Raw genomic sequence first — 19,629 nt, 5'->3', positions numbered from 1 at the left:
AGTTACACTAAACACTACACAATGAGTTAGGAAAGGAAGCAAAGAACACTTTACCCTAGTGGAATTGAAGTGGGTATTTAAAATGCATAGATTACAGCTACCAACAGAATTTGGTGCTAACCTTGCTATTTTGGCAAAAAGTACCATGAACTCTTTAGGTGATACTCAAGTTCTGTCTCTCATCTGGGGACATTTCCAAGAGAACGGTCTTCTATCACCTAATGCTATTCTGTGGCATTGGCTTAGTCCTAAACAATAGGAATTGAGAGAGAAGAGGGCCACTTCCTAAATCACCAACAACATACTCAATATTGATTGTACAATTTGTAAACACAATGTGAAAATGAAAGTATGATGAACAAAGGCTTATTTCTTTTTAAAATAACATCATCTGCTATCATATGTGCAGGATGGCTGTGTACAAATGTAATACAAGGGAATGCAATGTGTCATGTTGTACGGAGTGGCTAACAACCGTGAGTGCCAACTTCAGGGCCGACACCCCAAACTGGTGGTATGTTTTATAATTAGATTTCACCAACCCAGTAGCAAATGTGAACTCCTGAATCACTATATGAGTCTTACCCTAGAGTCACAGGCAGTCCCCTTGGGAATGGCAGTCTATCTGGCAACCCAGGCAAGCTGGATTTAGTGATAAATTTAGTGATTTATGGTTCCAAAAGTGACAGAGTTGTAGTAATCTCTCAGCACTGAATATCTTTTGAAGGCTAAACCAGGTTGACCTTGGGGATCTCTGCTTCTGTTTCCTAGCTTCAGCCCAATGAGAGTCCAAACAGCAAAGACATGAAGAATTTTCATGTCAGCTATCTTTATTTTCTTCCAGAATTAAAGTTGATGGGACAGGCTTCCTTGTACATAGCTGCTTTACAGATGTGAGAAGGCAATTAGCCCAAGCTTCGTATTGTGATGCTTCACAATGGCCCACTTAGTTTTGATACAAACAACGAGGAGTCCTTGTGGCACCTTAGAGACTAACAAATTTATTTGGGCATAAGCTTTCGTGGGCTATAAGTAAGTGAAAGTAAGGTGGTATGGGCTGGTATGCCGTACCAGTAAAAAATGGCCGCTGGTACCAGCTCCTACCTCCTTACTTGAAAGTGCTGACGCTTTTGCGCCCCCCCCCCGTCAGCGGCTCTGCCGGGTTCCTAGTGGCAGGGTTGCCAATGGGGGAGGACAAAAGGGGCAGCGATGTTAAAGCACTGCCACTGCAAAGACCCTGCTTAAAGTGCTGCCATGGCAGTGCTTTATTGTCGCTGGCCCTTTTGCCCCCCCCCCGGCTGCCAACGGGGCCGGGGGAGTGGGAAGGGCAGCAAAAGAAGCAGCTGTCCTGGGGCCAGCCATTTAAAAGGGCCCAGGGCTACAGCCTCTACTACGGTAGTGGCAGCAGCGGACTGAGTCCCAGGCCCTTTAAATCGCTGCTGGAGCCCTGGGTGGTGCGGGCCAGGCAGCCTGGAAGGGCTGGCTGGGGGATGCTGACCCCCAACCCTGCCAGCTTCCTCCCAAGGCCCCGCCCCTTCCGGGGGGGCCAGAGCCGGCTCCCATATGGTAAGTTTTCAATTTTACGTTCACCCCTGGCTATAACCCACTTCATTAGATGCATGGGGTGAAAAATACAGCAGGCAGATATAAATATACAGCACATAAAAAGATGGGAGTTGCCTTACCAAGTGCGGGGCGGGGGAGGGGGGGGTCAGTGCTAACGAGGCCAATTCAATCAAGGTGGATGTGGCCCATTCCCAACAGTTGACAAGAAGATAGGCTGGGGAACCACTCCTTCTCCTGGGTTTGTAGGTTCAGAGCAGGCATTTTTACAGTTATAAAGCAAAACTTACGTATTACCTTACAGCATGGGCTATAGATATAGCATGTAAGGTTAATGCATGCAGCAACTTACAAGCATTTTATAGAGTCTAAACATCCTTACAAGTCCAACACCTATCTTGAACAGGAGAACTGGTCTGATTTCCAGCTATGGATTTGTCAGTGCTCAGCCTTGGCAAGAGCTGACACCTAGTTTACCAGTTTCACAGAGTGCACTATAGATGATTAGAAAGTTTCCAAACAACCTATACAATATCTGTGCTAATGGACAGAAATGAACAAAAAATATCTGACTGATTAGAACAAAGCAGATATTACTTTCCTGGAAGTTCCTTTCCCAATTAAATTGTATGTTTCTGCTGCATGTTTTATGCAGCAGAGATAAAAGTGCTTTTGCAAAATTGTGGGAAAGCTATATCAGCATTTTCCTTGCTCTTCAGTCCAGTGTGTCATGTTAACAATTGTATCATACTATAGCTCTGTTGCTTTGCAGTTCTAATACTGCTTAATTCACCAACAGCATTTGATTCTGCTGACCATAAAATACTTCTCCACTGCCCTGAGCAGCTTCTGTTTCTTTCATGTTTTTCATTATTTTAGCTTTTGTCCCCCAACCTCTCCCAACATTTACATTTTGTTAAGATAGACTAGAGTATAGTGGTTAGAGCAGAGAACTGTGAGTAGGGCCTCCATTTACCAATCTATAAATAAGGAATGTTTGCTTTCCTTTCCTTTTTTTCTACTTCTGATCCTGAACTTAATTTAAAAAAAGTTAACTACCTGCCAGGTATAGTAATATTACCTACCACTCTGGGGTTTTGAGGTTTTCTTAATTAGGTCCAGATTATCAAAAGTGGATGCAGTGGGCACATCTACAAATCCCAGATTTGTGTGCACAAATCAGGTATAGTAACAGTTAACTATCCCCTATATATGGTGCAATTACAGGATCTGCTCACCCGGTTACGAGACAGACTAGGCTTGGTCTACACTACCCCCCCTAATTCGAACTAAGGTACGCAACTTCAGCTACGTGAATAACGTAGCTGAAGTCGTAGTACCTTAGTTCGAACTTACCTTGGTCCACACGCGGCAGGCAGGCTCCCCCGTCGACTCCGCGGTACTCCTCTCGCCGAGCTGGAGTACCACAGTCGACGGCGAGCACTTCCGGGTTCGACTTATCGCGTCCAGACTAGACGCGATAAGTCGAACCCAGAACTTCGATTTCCAGCCGTCGAACTAGCTGGTAAGTGTAGCCAAGGCCTAGTGTAATTGTCTGGTTACTCATGTGAATACAAGTTTATGGATGTACCTATTTATACCCACATCTTAAAATTTGCTCATTAATGTTTATAAAACTATTTGGGATTATCAGTTGAAAGATTTCAAAGAAGAATTATTAATTATTTTTGTTTGATTTAGTAAACACTTACATCCAGATAGGTATTCAGTGTTATCCTTGTTTACGTGATGTAAGTGACAGAGGGAATCCTACGGCAGTTTCAGTGTCAGCATCATATTCCTGTTATGGGTCCAGACCAGGGGTCTTATCCAAAGTCCACTGAAGTCAATAGTAATCTTTACAGTGACATCAGTGGGCTTTGGATCAGGTGGTGTTGGTCCTGCTTTGAGCAGGGGATTGGACTAGATGGCCTCCTGAAGTCTCTTCCAACCCTAATATTCTATGATTCTATGACCACATTGCCAGAGTATTCCCTTAGGTATCCTGCAAAATGAAAATAATGCTGCTTGTTTGTAAATCTGGGGTTTTGCCTCCGGTACTAGTAACAGAAAATGAGGCAGGGCAATCAAATTTTAACACCTTCTGTTGTAAACTGTTGGATGGTCATTGTTCATCCTATCCTATTCTTTTGAGGAAAAATGTGGTTAGAAAGACCTTATTACTGTTGCTAGATTGAATTTGTTTTGGTTTCAGTCATGCCTTGATGAAGGCTGGGAGTGTACTTCATCTATGCCGAAAGAGTTGCATTGATTGGTTACCAGTCAAATAAATTGCTTTTAAAGTTTACTCTGCGAACTTACACGTGGCCTCGGTGGAACCCTCACATCTTACTTCCTAAATTGCTTGTTAGTTTTTCAGTATTAAAGATGATGTGACAAATGTCTTGGTTTTTAAGTATGAAAACATATTGCTGGCAATGAGGGAGCATTTTGAAGGGTCCTCTTCACCTCTTTGGAACACGTTACCATTGATTTAAATGGAATTACTTATAGCTCTAGGCTTGGAAGTAAGTGTTTACAACATCAGTGGCATAAATTATACAAAAATCTGTATGAGGTCAGAAGATCTTTCTCTTCTTACATGAGTTGTTTACTTACATATACTTTTGCTAATCAGTAACATGTAGACAGAGGACATAGTCCAACATGAACGTTTTCAGCTCTTAGATAATTTGTACTGTATGTGGTAGACACTGCATATTGGGGGCACTAGAAAAATACTGGTAATATTACCTGTTGAGCCTTTTGTAGCACCATATAGTAGCAAACATGGATCTCTGAACAGGACACATCAGTGCAAAGTGTATGCAGCAAGAGTTAAATGAATCATCTATGTTTTTTTTATTGCTAATGTAAACACTTTAGCAATGCTAATCAGTTGTACTGATTTTCTGTTTTGATTTTCCTTAATAATTAAGCAAAAGATCTGGAATGCAATCAAGTTTTACACTAGGGGGCTCATGCAAATGATTTTTTTTAAATATATTTTAAAATTTGTTAAATGTATCCAAAAGCAAAGTTATTGAAGTTAAAAAAAAAAAAGAAAGAAAAAAGAGAAATACAGTATACAGTCTGCATATAAATAAAAGTATCTATTTTAATGGAGGAAATCACCACTTTGTTGGTATTATTAAATTGAAAATGCAGCTGCTTTTATTTGTTTTTAAACTAACTCCACACTAAATATCTTGGCATGCTATGCAGAATGAGAGGGAAGTTCCAGAGCATGAAATGTCTTCAGTCAGGCCTGGGTTTTGAAGGAAGGTTTTGAAAAACTGGGCAATCTCTGTGATTTCTACTTCACAATTTTTCTCAAAAAAAAAAAAAAAAAAAAAAAAGCATGTTTCTTAGATTTTTTTTAAACATGATCTTAAACTGCTTGTATATTTATTTTGTATTCTTAAGGAGATACCATTAAGTAAGTCTCTATTTCATGTTGCTTCTGCCATGTTCCAATGCATTTTTTTTTCTTTTAAAATAATATGTCAATAGGTTTGGTGTTACTCTGTAGTGAAACAACTCAGAAACTTTTTGTTTCAGATACATTTATTTTACCAAAAATATTTTTATTACTTAAAAAAATAACTCTTTGGTGGGAAATCTACTTTATTTCTACATCATAAGTTAGCTTTAAAAATCTTAGAATTGTTTTTGCCCAGATTTCGGAAGCCATGTATAAATATAGTGTTAATGTTAGAGTCATCAAATGAGAATACAGGGCCAGATCCTCAGCTAGAGTAAAATGGTATAGCTCTATTGATTACAATGGAAACATGCCAATTTAAACCAAATGAGGATCTGGCCCAGTATAGCAGATCTATAATAGATCTTTCTTAATGCATCTATAAAATCATTGTTTTAGTCTAATTTCTACTTTTACACAAAAAAGCAAATTCCAATTTGTAAAAGGATGATTTTTTTGGTTTGAATTGATGACTTTGTATATAGTTTCTAATTTAAGGTAATTGTTTTTGTGTAGATGGCAAATTGCTGCTTACTAGCCTTCATTCTAATCTTTTCTGGGAACAATAATAAGAGCCTGGGTCTTAAAAAGTAAAAGCATTTCAGTATGTATTTTAAAATTCAGTAGCTGAAAATTCAGCTACAACATACTCAAAGCAATTGGGCAGCATTTCAGTTTATTTTTAAGATGAGTTTTTTGATGGAGGAGGGAGTTGTGCTAGCATAGAACTTTATGACTTACAATCGGGGATTTTATAGCAGCAATCAATAAATGATTTTTACAGATATTTGACAGTTAAATTTAGAAGCACACCAAAAAATTGGAACCACCTGTGAGAAAATCTTGCAAAAACTTAAAGCAAATTGGTTAAAAAACCCCACATTGTCAATGTGTGCACTTACATGGGAATTATGGGTCTGGTTCTGCAAGGTATTGAGCAATTCCTGGAGGTGGTGAGCACTCTATACTCTCATTGAGGGGTTTGTTCAGCATCTTGCAGGTTTGAGTAATATGTGATTCATATATATATATATATATATGAAAAAACAAAAAAAGTGTAGCATTTATTTATTATTACTTGATTGTTTATCTGACTTCCATCTTTTCCTTGTGATTTTGTTGTCAGTTTCACCATCCCAGACTGGGTAAACAATAATATTTATTAAAACGTGCTAACTGTGATATTATGTGCATGTTAGTAGGATGTTCCATGTGTTAAAGATACAGTCCTTTTCCAAGTAAGTCTATGTTCATCTTTTTGCTATCAGCATAGGATCCAGTTCAACTCTCTGTGCACAAGCATCGTCCTTGTATGCAGTGGAACATGTCTATTCTCACAGCCAAGATCAGAACATGTACCCTTTTCACAGTGCATTCAACCATCACTGGTCCAAGATCAGTCTTGATTTTGCCATTATTCAAATCATTTCTGTGAGAATCTTATCTGAAATATAGATCTTTCTCATTTGCCTAGCTCTCCTCTGCTGGTGTGCACACACCACTGTGTATCATGCTGACCAATATTATCTAATTGTTTTCTTGTACTCCCCATTCTTTCTGTATCCTTGTCTTATACTTAGCTTGTAAACTACTTAAGGCAGGGACTGTCTTTTGTTCTGTGTTTGTACAGCTCCTAGCACAGTGGGGTTCTAGTCCATGACTAGGTCTGCTAGCTTCTACAGTAATACAAATAATAAACAATAAGAATATTGAATTCTATCAGTAGGAGGAAGTATGGTCTAGTGAATAGGGCATTGGACTTTGGACTCCGGAGACCTGGGCTCCATTCCTGATATAGACTTCCGGTGTGACCTTGTTCAATCTCTTATTCTAATCTGTGCCTTAGTTCCCCATCTGTAAAATGAGGGTGATATTTCACTACCTCAAAGAGGTATTGTGAGGCTAAAATCCATTAATGAATGTGTAGTACTCAGACATAGTAAGGGGAGCCATTAAAAATAGATAGATGAAGAATTCTGGGATACAGTTTTTATGAGAGATGCTGTGCAAAAGACAGTTGTTTCACATTATACACTATTGTGTTTTTTTATAAGTGAAGTTGCGTCTTATTAAATTGTGGGACTCATAGCACTAAATACTTTGTCTCTAGAGCCATTCTGTGAACAAGTGCGGTCTGCACTTTTGGACAATACTCAACCAATTGCATCTTCATTCTGATTGGGAACATTCCTGCTCCTCTAGTCTTTAGTCTTTTCTGAGCTAAAGATGTTAGTTGTTTTAATGTGTGTGTCTGTTCTGTGGTATAGACAGATAACCACTAGTATGTAAACTGAGCCCATCTAACACAATTTCACTTGTGACACTAGTCTAGGGTGACCAGATAGCAAGTGTGAAAAATTGGGACAGGATCTGGGGGGTAGTATGTGCCTATATAAGACAAAGCCTCAGATATCGGGACTATCCCTATAAAATCAGGACATCTAGTCACCCTACACAGATCTCCAGAGGTGAAACTGTAGTGCATTTGCTCACTCAGTGCCATCTAACCTGTTCACATTTAATTTCTGATTTTGAATTCTATTAAGCAGAGCCTTGTATTCCTACTACAAGGCTGTCACCATGTGTCTTGCTGTTAAATGCCTGCTAGCCTACATAATCCGGTTTGGGGCCAGATTCTAACGTGGTGTAACCAATGGAGTTTCACCAAGGAAGAATTTGTCTCCCTATGTTTATACTTTGAATATTACTTTGACATAATATAAATCATGTTTTTGTTTACAGGTCATTTATTTGAAAGGATGATTATTAATTTGAACTGGTTTGTGTGCTTCCCGGTTGTACTGTTACACCACTGGATGGAGACAACATTATCCTTGAATCTTGAAGATCCAAATGTGTGTAGCCACTGGGAGAGGTAATGTTTCTATTAGCATCATAGACCTGATATATTCTTAGTTGCTTCTGATTATATTTATTATTTATTTTATACAGGGCATTTCACATGCTTTAAAGTGTTTTATAAAATAATGAACTATGGACCGGATCCTGCAGTTACTACAAGGGGAAAAATGAAAAATTGGGCCATGTATACGTAAAGGGACCATCTCGCTTTACATTAGAATGCAGTCATCTCTGGGGTAGGATGCAGCATCCATTATAAGGACACCAATAACACTACACAACCCATACAGGGACAGAAGTTAATAAGAATACCTTATCCAATTAACTCAGCAGGGGAATTTGCATATTCAGAATATAATTAGGCATACTGGAATTGGGCCAAGTGTGATTAGGGTGCTTCTTTACTTTTCAGCTTTCCCTGAATCTATATTAAGACTTGTTGGCTTAATTTTTTGATGAGATGCAGAAATTTAAAATGTACGTCTATAAATTCATCAATCTAGTTAGTCTGTTGCTTTCATGATTTCATGATAATTGCCAGTAGAATGTTCACATTGGGTAAGACAAGATTAAACAATAAGCATTTGTTTTCCCTTCTTTTCATGTATAAAGATTATAATAATGAAACCATGCCTCATGGTCTCATTATCATTATTTAATAATGCCTACAACTGATCAGCTAGTCAGTAAGCCAGGCTGACTGTTAGTTTGAGGACATCTCTAGGTTATTCTTCCGACATCAGAAGTAAATTGTATTATATATTTAAGTGTTGAGAGTTTTGGTGAGCATTAGTAGACACACATGCCTTATGGTGATAGTTCTACACTTTATGGGCCATTGATCAAAAATGGCCTCTAAGGGCCTGATCCAACAAATACTCTGAGATTCATGTGGAACATTTCAACTCTCTGGCCTTAAATTCTCACATGCAAGTTAGAATATGCAAAATCTTGTATTTGCTGATATATATCAAGTAGTTAGCTGAATAAATACCCAGTTTCTGAATGCCAAGCACAAAGCCAGAAGCTTGTCTGATATTACTTTATGTCCTATATGGTGTGGGATGAGGAGGGGTTGCGGGGTGCTGTCTTTAGCTCTAGGGATGATTTTGAAGGAAGCTACAAGATAAATGTAAACAAAAAGAAAAGAATGATCTATTGCAAGATTTCTTTAAGATAAATAATCAAAGCCTGCAGAAAACAAAAATGTAACAAATCTGCCTAGTGTTTCTAAATGTCAACTTTCATTCATCCTTCCATTTTCTGGGGCTTAGTGAGGGGGTAGATGTATACAAGCACAAACTGAAAATTGCCATAGCATTTATATTCCCATTCAGAACAGACAGCAGGTACATAAGTATAAAAGAGTAACCACCAGCTACCAGCTTATTACTGCTTGTGTCATTGGCATTCCTATACACTTTGAGTAAGAAGCCCGCCCAATAATAAAACCCTCATTACATGTGAACTGAGATCATAGTAGGAATGAACAGAGCTGGCCCTGTGTAAAGTAAGAAGTGCAGAGCCCCAGGGAAGTTGAGGTAACCCCCATAACATTTGGTTGGACAGAGTATGACAGCTGGATGGATTAGAGTTGTTTGTCTTTAGGAGGATGCAGGAACCAGCAGGGAGTGGGTTCTGGGCACTTGGAAAAGTTAGATCCCCAGTGTCCCCTCTCAAGGTAAGTGGTCAAAACAGGAAGGGGAGATTGTAGGTGCTGTCTTGGAATAGACACTGACTGATCAGGGACACCAAATGTGTGGAGCCTTATTTGGCCGCACCTTGGCACATGTTTGTGGCCAGCCCAGGGAATTAGCACCACAGAAGAAAATGTACCCTTCACTCTCATACGTTATAATCCCATTACTCGGTGAAAAGTTGATTTATTGCCAGCACAAACAGTCTGGTTAAGAGTTTTCTAAGATTCAATTATTCTTTTCTCCTCTGAAATGTAGATGGATTCCACTTGCTCCAATGGCTTCTCTGCAGGCTTTGAGTACCAAACCATGTATACTTTCCCACTAGGTTGCACCTGTAGTTTGGCAGGAAACAAAACTAACACTTTAAAATTGCATTTCTTGAAAGCCATTTTAAAAAAATGTGTTTATCTTTAATGTCCCTTACTTTCTAAGCCTCGTTCAGAATACACTTTATCTCCTAAATCTGTTACATGAAATAATTGTTCTACACACTGTCAGCAATTATCATTCAACATATTTCTAAGATTCCTGTCATTTTAGTATCTAAGTATACCATAACTTTAGGTATTCTCTTAATCATCCCTCTAAGTCTTTTCATTCACAGTATTCAAAGCGGATTTCAGGTACAGTTTTTTCAGACATTTCTCTAAAAGTCCTAGCAGATTTTCTGCTGTATTATTCCCTCCTGGAGAGGAGAAGGCAGTGAGAAAGGGACCTAGATTTGGTGTTCTTTGTAGAAAGTAACAAATCTGCAATTATTGGTTAGGATGAGGATCTTCCCACACTGATAATCACTGCTAAGGGCGGTGTTGGCTTGGGGTTGGATGTGTTCCACTTTCCTGGAAGTACTTGCAATGCCTATTCCATAGCTCAGTTTAGTGAGGCAGGGAGCTCATCCTTCTTTTTCCTCCCTGTTCCAAAATACCATCATGACAAGAGAACCTTCCATTTAGTGAATCCTGTCCTTTTTTAGCTGTGTTCCATTTTGGAGTTGTCGTCCCTGATGGTTAGGCACCCAGGGAAGAACTTGCCACTCCATTTTACATCTACTTCTGGTAAAACAGTAGAGAAAGCATTGAGTGTGCTAAGTGCTTCCTTGATGCCATTTCCTAAATTTTCATACATAGTAGTTTGAGCCTGACAGTCACAGACTCTACCCTTAGGAAGGGGACAGTCTTAGTTGACAGTGTAATGTGTAGAGCTGTTTCTTAGGGAGGCTCAAGGAACTTCTCTTCTGCAGGTCTGCATTTGTGAAGGCAAACTTGGATGGAAAAGGACTGTCAAGTTCATAGTCTTATATTGTTAAATACCGATATAGATATTTCTAGGGGTTATTGGCTCTCCCCCAAAGACCTGTGTGTAGTCATCAATTCTAGCTACAGCTAATCTACTGGGATTGATCTTTCTTTGTAAAAAGATTAATACTATGAGCATATACTTGCTCAGTAATCTGTTTTCTTTCTCTTTAGTTATTCAGTTACAGTTCAAGAATCATATCCACATCCTTTTGATCAAATTTACTACACCAGCTGTACTGACATACTGAACTGGTTTAAATGCACACGACACAGGTAATTTATAATTATCAATATTTTCAAATTGTTCATTTATTGTAGTAATGTATGAAAGGTATATATTTAGAGTGTTAAAAACTGACTGTTGTGTACAACATACATCAACAATAGTGAATAAACTGTCTAGCAGTTACAGTTCAGCTCATCTGGAAAATGTTTGTCTAAATCAGTCAATAGTATATGTGTTTATAGCATTTGTCCCTGTCAAGATCATAGAGTCTGTCAACCCATCATGTATGGGTATGTATCTAATAGGTGGTGACCAGGTTAAAAAAGATTTGTATGATATACCAAAAAATGATACCCCTCAGCTCCTATAAGAAGTAACTGGAGGGAGGTGTAAAATGAGGCATATGACTTGCTGCCCTCTTTGGAGAAAGGGAACATTGCCTTCAGGGGGAAAAAAAGGCTTGTTCAAGGAAATCTCTTTCTTACACATAGTAACAAAATAAGGAAAGAATGAGTGACTCAGAACTGGCCTCGGCAGCTGTAAAGTATTCTTTCTCTTCTGCCCAATATGATACACCCATTAGTTATGGTGGTGTTGGGTAACTACTCCTTGAGCATACCACATAAAATAGTTTAATATTGACAATACGAAATACAAGTGATACAGAGTTCATGGAGATGTTGTACTGACAACATGTGTCTTCTATGTTGCCATTTAGATGTGTGCTGTTCATTGTTCAGTGTTCATATTAGGTCAGGTTTTGTGAGGGTATGAGTATTGTTTCCTTAAATCTGTAGTCAGAAGCCAGGCAGGAGAGAGCTTGGGAAGGTTCTAGGCTGGAACTCTACAGTGAAGAAAGAAAGTGTAGAGAGAGAGGCTGCAGGGATAAAGCTATATTCCTTATTCTAATAAGGTTGCTTGTTTAGTGTTAGAAAAAAAAAGCAACTCTTTCTGTGATTCTTTACCATTGTCACATTGACACAATTTGTGTTTCTTTTGTTGTGTTAGTACTTCTGTTCACATGGGGCATGATCCTGCAAGGTGCTGAATGCCTCACGCCTGTGAAATTCTGTGTGCCCTCATTTTTCACAAAAGTTAGCACTTTTCAGGATCTGAGCCCACAGAGCTGTCCTCTCTTCCTCTTAACTCTGCAGTATGGCTCTGGCTCTGAGACCCTGAGTAAACCTTTTGCAGGGTAATTTCCAGAACTATTGCCTTTGGAAGTTGGAACCTATAATGATCTTATAGGCTGGCCAATTTGTGTTATGCCTATTGGCTTAAATGTAGGCTAATAACCAGAATGCTTAATCTTTTTTACTGGCCCCTGAAAAATAAGGTTTATGATGGTAATACTGGCAGATTTCCAGAATGGAACATTGATATTGTTAAATTTATCAACCAATAAAGCCAAATCTTTGTTTTTGTTTCTCTTGTATTATGTATCAACCCAAGATATTCCTAAATATGCTAAATTAAACATTGTTTTATTTCAAAGCTATTATAATAAATTTAACATCCATTTATTTTTCATTAGAATCAGTTACCGTACTGCCTACAGGCATGGAGAAAAAACAATGTACAGACGGAAATCTCAGTGCTGTCCTGGATTTTATGAAAGCAGGGAAATGTGTGTCCGTAAGTTCAACTTTGTATTGCTTTGAAATTCCATGTGTTTATCAAAATGCTGGGTCTTTGGAGGTAGACTTGTGGAACTTGAATTACCAGGGGCTCAATTATCCCATCAGTTGTGCACATGCAACTCTCTTTGAAGTCAATTGGTGTTGTGCATATGCAGATGACAGGATAATTGGACCTCAGATGTATAAGTAGATACATTTGACATGATTTTCACTAATGATCAGCTGGCATGTTGCACCTCATACAGTACAAGTGTCTATGTCCTTTCCAACACAATACATAAATACTTAATACTAGACCAGTGTTTTTCAAACTGAGGGTCGCGACCTAGTACTGGGTCGCAGAATGTAAGACGCTGGGTTGCAGCAGCTCTGGTCAGTACCGCTGACTGGGCCATTAAAAATCCCGTGGGTGGTGCTGCCCAGATAAGGCAGGCTAGTCCCTACCTGTTCTGACATCACGCTGCACCCTGGAAGCGGCCAGCAGCAGTTCTGGCTCTTAGGCTGGGGGACCATGGGGCTCCGCGTGCTGCCCCCGCCCTAAACACCGGCTCGCCAACCAAAGGAAGCTGGGGTGGGGGCGGTACCTGCGGATGAGAGCCATGCAGAGTTGCTCGTGCACCTCTACCTAGGAGCTGGACCTGCTGCTGGCTGTTTCCGGGAGTTTTTCACAATTCTTACAGCATCTTATCTTCCATTGCTGTCCCGCTTTCAGGAGGAGCTTGGCACCTCACTATTTATTGCCCTAAAGTAGTAACAATTACAACATATGTTATTTCATGGCTGGCTTTTGAAGGGTTATAGTCCTGGGTGAAACTTCTTCCCTTGGTAACAGTTAGATTCTCAGGAGCATACTTTTTGTCCACTGTTGCCACCAGGAAATGGGATTTTGGAAATGGAAATGAGAGAAAGCATCAGTACTGTGTATGGTTCAGTTTTCCTGGCACAGAATACTGTGCTATTTGGTTAGGGATATAGCTCATGAACACTCGCTAGGTCTATAATTGATTCTTACTTGGCAAATTACTATTGACTTTTACTACTAGGACCTTTATTATTCAAATATAAAAATAACTTTCTATCTAACAACTATCTATCTATCCTATATGAGCAATATTTTCCATAGGATTATCAGTCTGAAATCAACAAGATGAAATTCCATAAAGACAAGTGGAAATTACTACACTTAAGAAGGAAAAATCAAATGCACAACTACAAAATGGGGAATAACTGGCTAGGCAGTAGTGCTGCTGAAAAGGCCCTGGGGGTTATAATGCTTCACAAACTGTATGAGCCAACAATATGAAGCAGTTGTGAAAAATGTCATTCTGGGGTATATTAACAGGAGTGTCAGATGGAAGAAACGGGAGGTATTTGTTCTGCTGTACTCAGCACTGGTGAGGCCTCAGCTGGAGTACAGTGTTCAGTTTTGGGTGCCCCACTTTAAGAAAGATGTGGACAAATTGGAGAGCATCCAGAGAAGAGCAACAAAAATGATAAAAGATTTAGAAAACCTGACCTATAAGGAAAGGTTAAAAAAAACTGGGCATGTTTAATCTAGGGAAAGAAAGGTGAGGGAGAACCTGATAATAGTCTTCAAATATGTTAAGGACTGTTATAAGGAGTATGGTGATGAAATTTTCTCCATGTCTATTAAAGGTAGGTCAAGAAGTAATCCGGGGAGGGCATGGATCAGCATTCACGTCACACTCCCCATCAGAACCTGGCCTGGGCAGGCTAATGATCCAACCAGCTGACCAAATTTGGTGATGAATCCTGGTCATGTGTCACCTGAGGCACTTTGCGCATATACTAACAAGAAGTAATCAACTTAATCTGCAGCAATGGAGATTTAGGTTGGATATTAGGGGAAAATTCCTAACTGTAAGATAGTTAACCACTGAAATATGTTAATGTTGTGGGATGTGGCTTCCCTGTAGCACCCCCCCCCCCCCCCGCTGGCCAAGTGTGGCACTGCCTCAGTTTCCATTCCTGAGATGGCTCTCCTCCGCTCTCTACACACAGGTCGGTGCTGGAGATGTGGCTTAGGTCCCTTTCAGCCCTACATTTCTCTGATTCTATGACCTGCTTTGAACACCATGTTCCATAAAATGCCATGCTTCTTAAAATTAGATTCCAAACCCATTGCCAGGCATGTATTTGGAAAAATCTGCCCAGCAAATATCTGTAGCCATTCTGACTGTCAAATTGACATACTTATTGAGTTTATGAAGGAAAACTTGCTAAATTCTTAGATTATTCTATAACGCCATTGTCATCTGAATGAAATAGTGCCAACTTTTTGTTTCGGAAAGTATGGATAATGCCCTTGCAAGTGAGACAACCCGATCAGCAAACAACCTAGCATAAACCACTATTTACTCAATATATTCTTTTTGGCTACCACAGCCAAAACTTATTTCAATTTTTTAGAGGGAAACCAGAATCCATTGCTGTGGAGTGCAGGTTCATCCCTGGAAACATATCTGTAAAGCACTGTGAAAAAGCCTTTGTCAGCATCCTTTGCTAGTGGTGGATTTAATTTGCCCACAAATTAGACCCTTATACTTTCAGAAATAAAAACAGTTTTTACTTTAGACAGAGAATGAGAGAAGACCCCACACATGACAGATGCCAATCATATTGCTTGATGCATAATTAGATGGCACTTACTGTGTTCTTTAAGATCAAATCACTCATTATCACTGCAGCAGTAGGACTGACTCAAAGTCATACGTTCTGTCAAGCAGGGTGGGAATGGAGATTATCTGAGTAAAGATATATTTTTGTTCTAGTTTAAAGGAGATGTGAAATCTAAATAACTCCCCCCAAAAATTAGGGGGGAGAGAAAGAATCAATCCATTCATTTAAATGAGACCACATGCAGAATAAGCAAGGGTGCCAGAACTGGACCTTTAATTGTACTCTGGCTAACGTACCAGTGGGCTAAATACCAGAGCCCACTCACCTCTATTACTTCTGTGGAGATGAGCTTCATTTTGGATGTCCAATACTGCAGGTAACAAGAAAACATAAAATCATCACTGATAAAGTTTGCAGATGACAAAAGAACAGGGGGAGTGGTCACTGATCTGGATTGCTTGGTATGCTGGGCACAAGCAAACAATGTGCATTTTAATACAGCTAAATGTATACATCTAGGAACAAGAATGTAGGCCATACCTATAGGATGGGGGACTCTATCCTGAGAAGCAGTGACTCTGAAAAAGATTTGGGAATCAAGGTGGATAATGAGCTGAACACAAGCTCCTAGTGCGATGCTATGGCCAAAGGGGCTAATGCAATCTTTGGATGCATAAACAGGGGAATCTTGAGTAGAGAGGTTATTTTACCTCTGTAATTGACACTGATGCGACCACTGCTGGAATACTATGTCCAGGTCTGGTGTCCACAATTCAGGAAGGATGTTGCTAAATTGAAGAGGGTTGAGAGAAGCACCACAAGAATGATTAAAGGATTAGAAAACATGGCTTATAGTGATAGACAAAGAGGTCAATCTATTTAGCTTAACAAAGAGATGGCTTGGGGTGTTTGAATAGAGTCTATAAATACCTATTTTTAAGAAAGGGGGGAAAAAAGTGATCCGCGTAACTACAGGCCTGTTAGTTTGACATCTGTAGTATGCAAGATCTTGGAAAAAATTTTGAAAGAGAAAGTAGTTAAGGACATTGAGGTCAATGGTAATTGGGTAACTGGATGTCTGGTGGGTGAGTCTTGCCCACATGCTCAGGGTTAGGTGATCACCATATTTGGGGTTGGGAAGGAATTTTCCTCCAGGGCAGATTGGCAGAGGCCCTGGGGTTTTTTTGCCTTCCTCTGCATCGTGGGGCACGGGTCACTTGCTGGAGGATTCTCTGCACCTTGAAGCCTTTAAAGCATGATTTGAGGACTTCAATAGCTCAGACATAGGTTAAGAGTTTGATACAAGAGTGGGTGGGTGAGATTCTGTGGCCTGTTTTGTGCAGGAGGTCAGACTAGAAGACGATCATAATGGTCCCTTCTGACCTTAAAGTCTATGAGTCTATGAATAAGTATTTGATAATGGGCTCTTCAGTCCAGCAGAGAAAAATATAACATGATCCAATGTCTGGAATTTGAAGCCAGATAAATTTAGGCTGGAAATAAGAAGTAAATTTTTTAACAGTGAGAATAATTAATTATCAGAACGATTTACTATGGGTTGTAGTGGATTCTCCATCACTGGCAATTTTTACATCAAGATTGGATATTTTTGTAAAAGATATGCTCTAGCCTAGGAATTAATTTGTGGACGTTCTGTGGACTATGGTATAAAGGAGGTCAGACTGGATGATCACAGTAGTCCCTTCTGGCCTTCATATCTGTGAATCTATGAAAAACTGATTGCAGTTGAGCCCCACAGAAGTTCAGAAGAGCTTTCCACAGTCTCTCTCTGCAGATCTTTTCCCCCAGTGACTACAGTAACTTCCAGGGAGCTGTCTGTGCAGGGGATAGCGGATTCTGGGGATCAGAATTCTGTTTGCCTCCACTCCCACCAACACCACGTGCTTTTGGAAGTGGCTTAGGGAGGTTGTAAAGGATGAGCCCTTCCTCCTCCTCACTTCTTTTGCCTTAGAAGGGTCATTCTCAGTTGCAGTGTCCTTTCTGGGCTGATGGCTCCATTTGGCAGTTATCTGGTACTGTATCTCCTTACTCCTGTCAGTTGTGGGTCAGCAAGGAGAACCTGCTTCCCCATTTCTCCCCATGCTGGGACATTCCTCCCAACATAATTCCCCAGTGATCCCATTGTCATACACAGCAACGGAGGGCAGGTTCATGAACTCTGCCTGTGAAAGAGGGAATGGGGATGGGGACTTAAGATTTGTTCTGTGGCCATTACAGGGACACATGCAATATCCACTAACTGCTCTTTGGGCACAGAGTCTGGCCCAGAGGTAAAACTGGGCTATAGCTTGGATCAATGCCTGTAGGGCAGTGGAGTCATGATTTAGCCATTCAACTTCAAATGTAGTTTTGCCAAGTATGGTCTTGGGGATTTAGCCCTTTATAAATATATTTCTCTCTGAAGTTTTGCGAATAACCAGTTTTTCAGTTCAGTAGCAGAACCAAAACATTGAAGAAAAGAAGAAGTGCTTGTGGTTGTGATTGTTTTGGGTTGACCCAAAATTAACATTTTTTCAAAAGTTTCAGCAAACTGTAAAAGTAAAAAAAAAAATCATTTCAGGATGAACAATGCATTTTATTTGACCTGAAATGAAACATTTTGTTTTCAAGGGCTTTTTTACCTATAATTTTTTAAAAAATGAAGTAAAATTCAAAATGAGAAGTCATTTTCAATTGAAAAATCTAAATATTTCATTTCAAATATGTCAAAAACATACTTTGACTTTTTCAAAAATTTATTTATTTATTTATTTTCCAGCTGAAATAATTTGGCAGATTCACAGTTCAGTATATCCAAATCTGCAGTTTTCGTTGAAAAAAAAAATTAATCTGAAAATTTTCACCTAGTCCTATTCCTGAGCAATATAGGTTTAATTCATTTCAAAATATTTGACAAAGTTCTTCAAAAAATTGTGCATTCCTTGTATTAAAGATCAAACCCTCTTTCTCATTTCAAGATTTACTGTCGTGAATTCTTCAGCATCTTCTTTTGACATCAGATAATTCTCTGCACAGCTGTTTAAACACAGTCCACAATGGCTTATGATTAAGAAATTTCATATCACTTTCTTAGTTACTGTGTGGATTCATAAAATGCCATTCAGAAATTTTGATTCACCTGATTATGTTTCACAGCTGACAGGCCTGGTGCACAAGTAAAGGTGTAAGGTTAATAAGTTCCAACACTCAAGTGTAATACTTTAAGTAGATGGTGGAATTGAAGAGAAGTCTAAATTTGCACCACAGGTGGTGTACTGTAGCACATTAATGTAAAAAGAGGTTTCTGGATTGCAATCTTCTCTCTAAATGTTATACTGTCTGTCTGTACCCCCGTGATAACTGACAAGTATCAATTAGAGGCCTTGTACTGGTGGTAGGACTAATGTGGTTAGTGTCTGAAAATCGCAAGTTGATCTGAAACTGTATTATATTCACTAAACATGGTTTAATTCCCTTGGTATGATCTCCCCTCACCATGATACGATCCTGTGATATGTGTGTGTAGAGTTTGCCACCACCAGTTGCAATAGTATAATAATAAAAATGGCTATGTTCTATGCAGATAACACTTTTTACATTTTAATATGCAGTACTGAGCTTACTCAGCAATGTGTTCTCATTTGAAAAATACTCTCATTTTTTCATATAAGTGGTTGTTTTGGCATTGGTTGATTTGGCAGTGCTGAATGTGCTTTCTGCGTGCTGCTTACTACTGTCAATGACTGCTTGGTGCTATTTGAACCAGACAGACTCAATGTTAAGTTACACCAACCCTTGTACATCAACATGTTAGCATCAGGTCTGAAAGTTCTTTAGTGGCCCATAACGCAAACAGGACCTCTTTCCTTGATGCCATGCCTTGTTCAGCTTTTTCACTAGTCCAAGTCATATCCCACCCACAGCCCAGTGCAAGTCTTCTTACATCTTTTCTGACACATTACACACCTCCACAGATAATATGCCCCTATTTGCACTTCCTTCCACTGGAGCAGATACTGTTGCTCTGTTTGGTGCCAGCTCTGAATTTAGCTTAGAGTTTTAAAATGCCAGAACTTGATGATGTGGTATTTTTTGCCTCACACAACATATGTTAAGGATGCTGGCTTGAGTTCAGATGCTGTGAGTCCAACAGTAACCACAGAAGATTTATGAGAAACAAATAATTATTTTTATGACTGTAAGCAGTTATGGATAT

General features: G+C 39.4%; 1 protein-coding gene across 1 annotated transcript in view; it reads left to right on the top strand.

The window, feature by feature from the left end:
• The window catches only part of MEGF10 (multiple EGF like domains 10), a 149,072-nt gene that overhangs the window by 34,434 nt on the left and 95,009 nt on the right, over positions 1 to 19,629 (top strand). Inside the window, exons 2-4 of the mRNA XM_054032883.1 lie at positions 7,790 to 7,922; positions 11,079 to 11,180; positions 12,668 to 12,768. Of these exons, the coding sequence (XP_053888858.1) occupies positions 7,807 to 7,922; positions 11,079 to 11,180; positions 12,668 to 12,768 (319 nt within the window). The 5' untranslated portion in view covers positions 7,790 to 7,806. The remainder of the gene's footprint in view (positions 1 to 7,789; positions 7,923 to 11,078; positions 11,181 to 12,667; positions 12,769 to 19,629) is intronic.

Source organism: Malaclemys terrapin, chromosome 6, assembly GCF_027887155.1.
Source record: "Malaclemys terrapin pileata isolate rMalTer1 chromosome 6, rMalTer1.hap1, whole genome shotgun sequence".
NCBI lineage: Eukaryota > Metazoa > Chordata > Testudines > Emydidae > Malaclemys > Malaclemys terrapin.
Note: the sequence above shows the minus strand (reverse complement) of the source record. Positions and strands in the feature narration are given on the sequence as shown.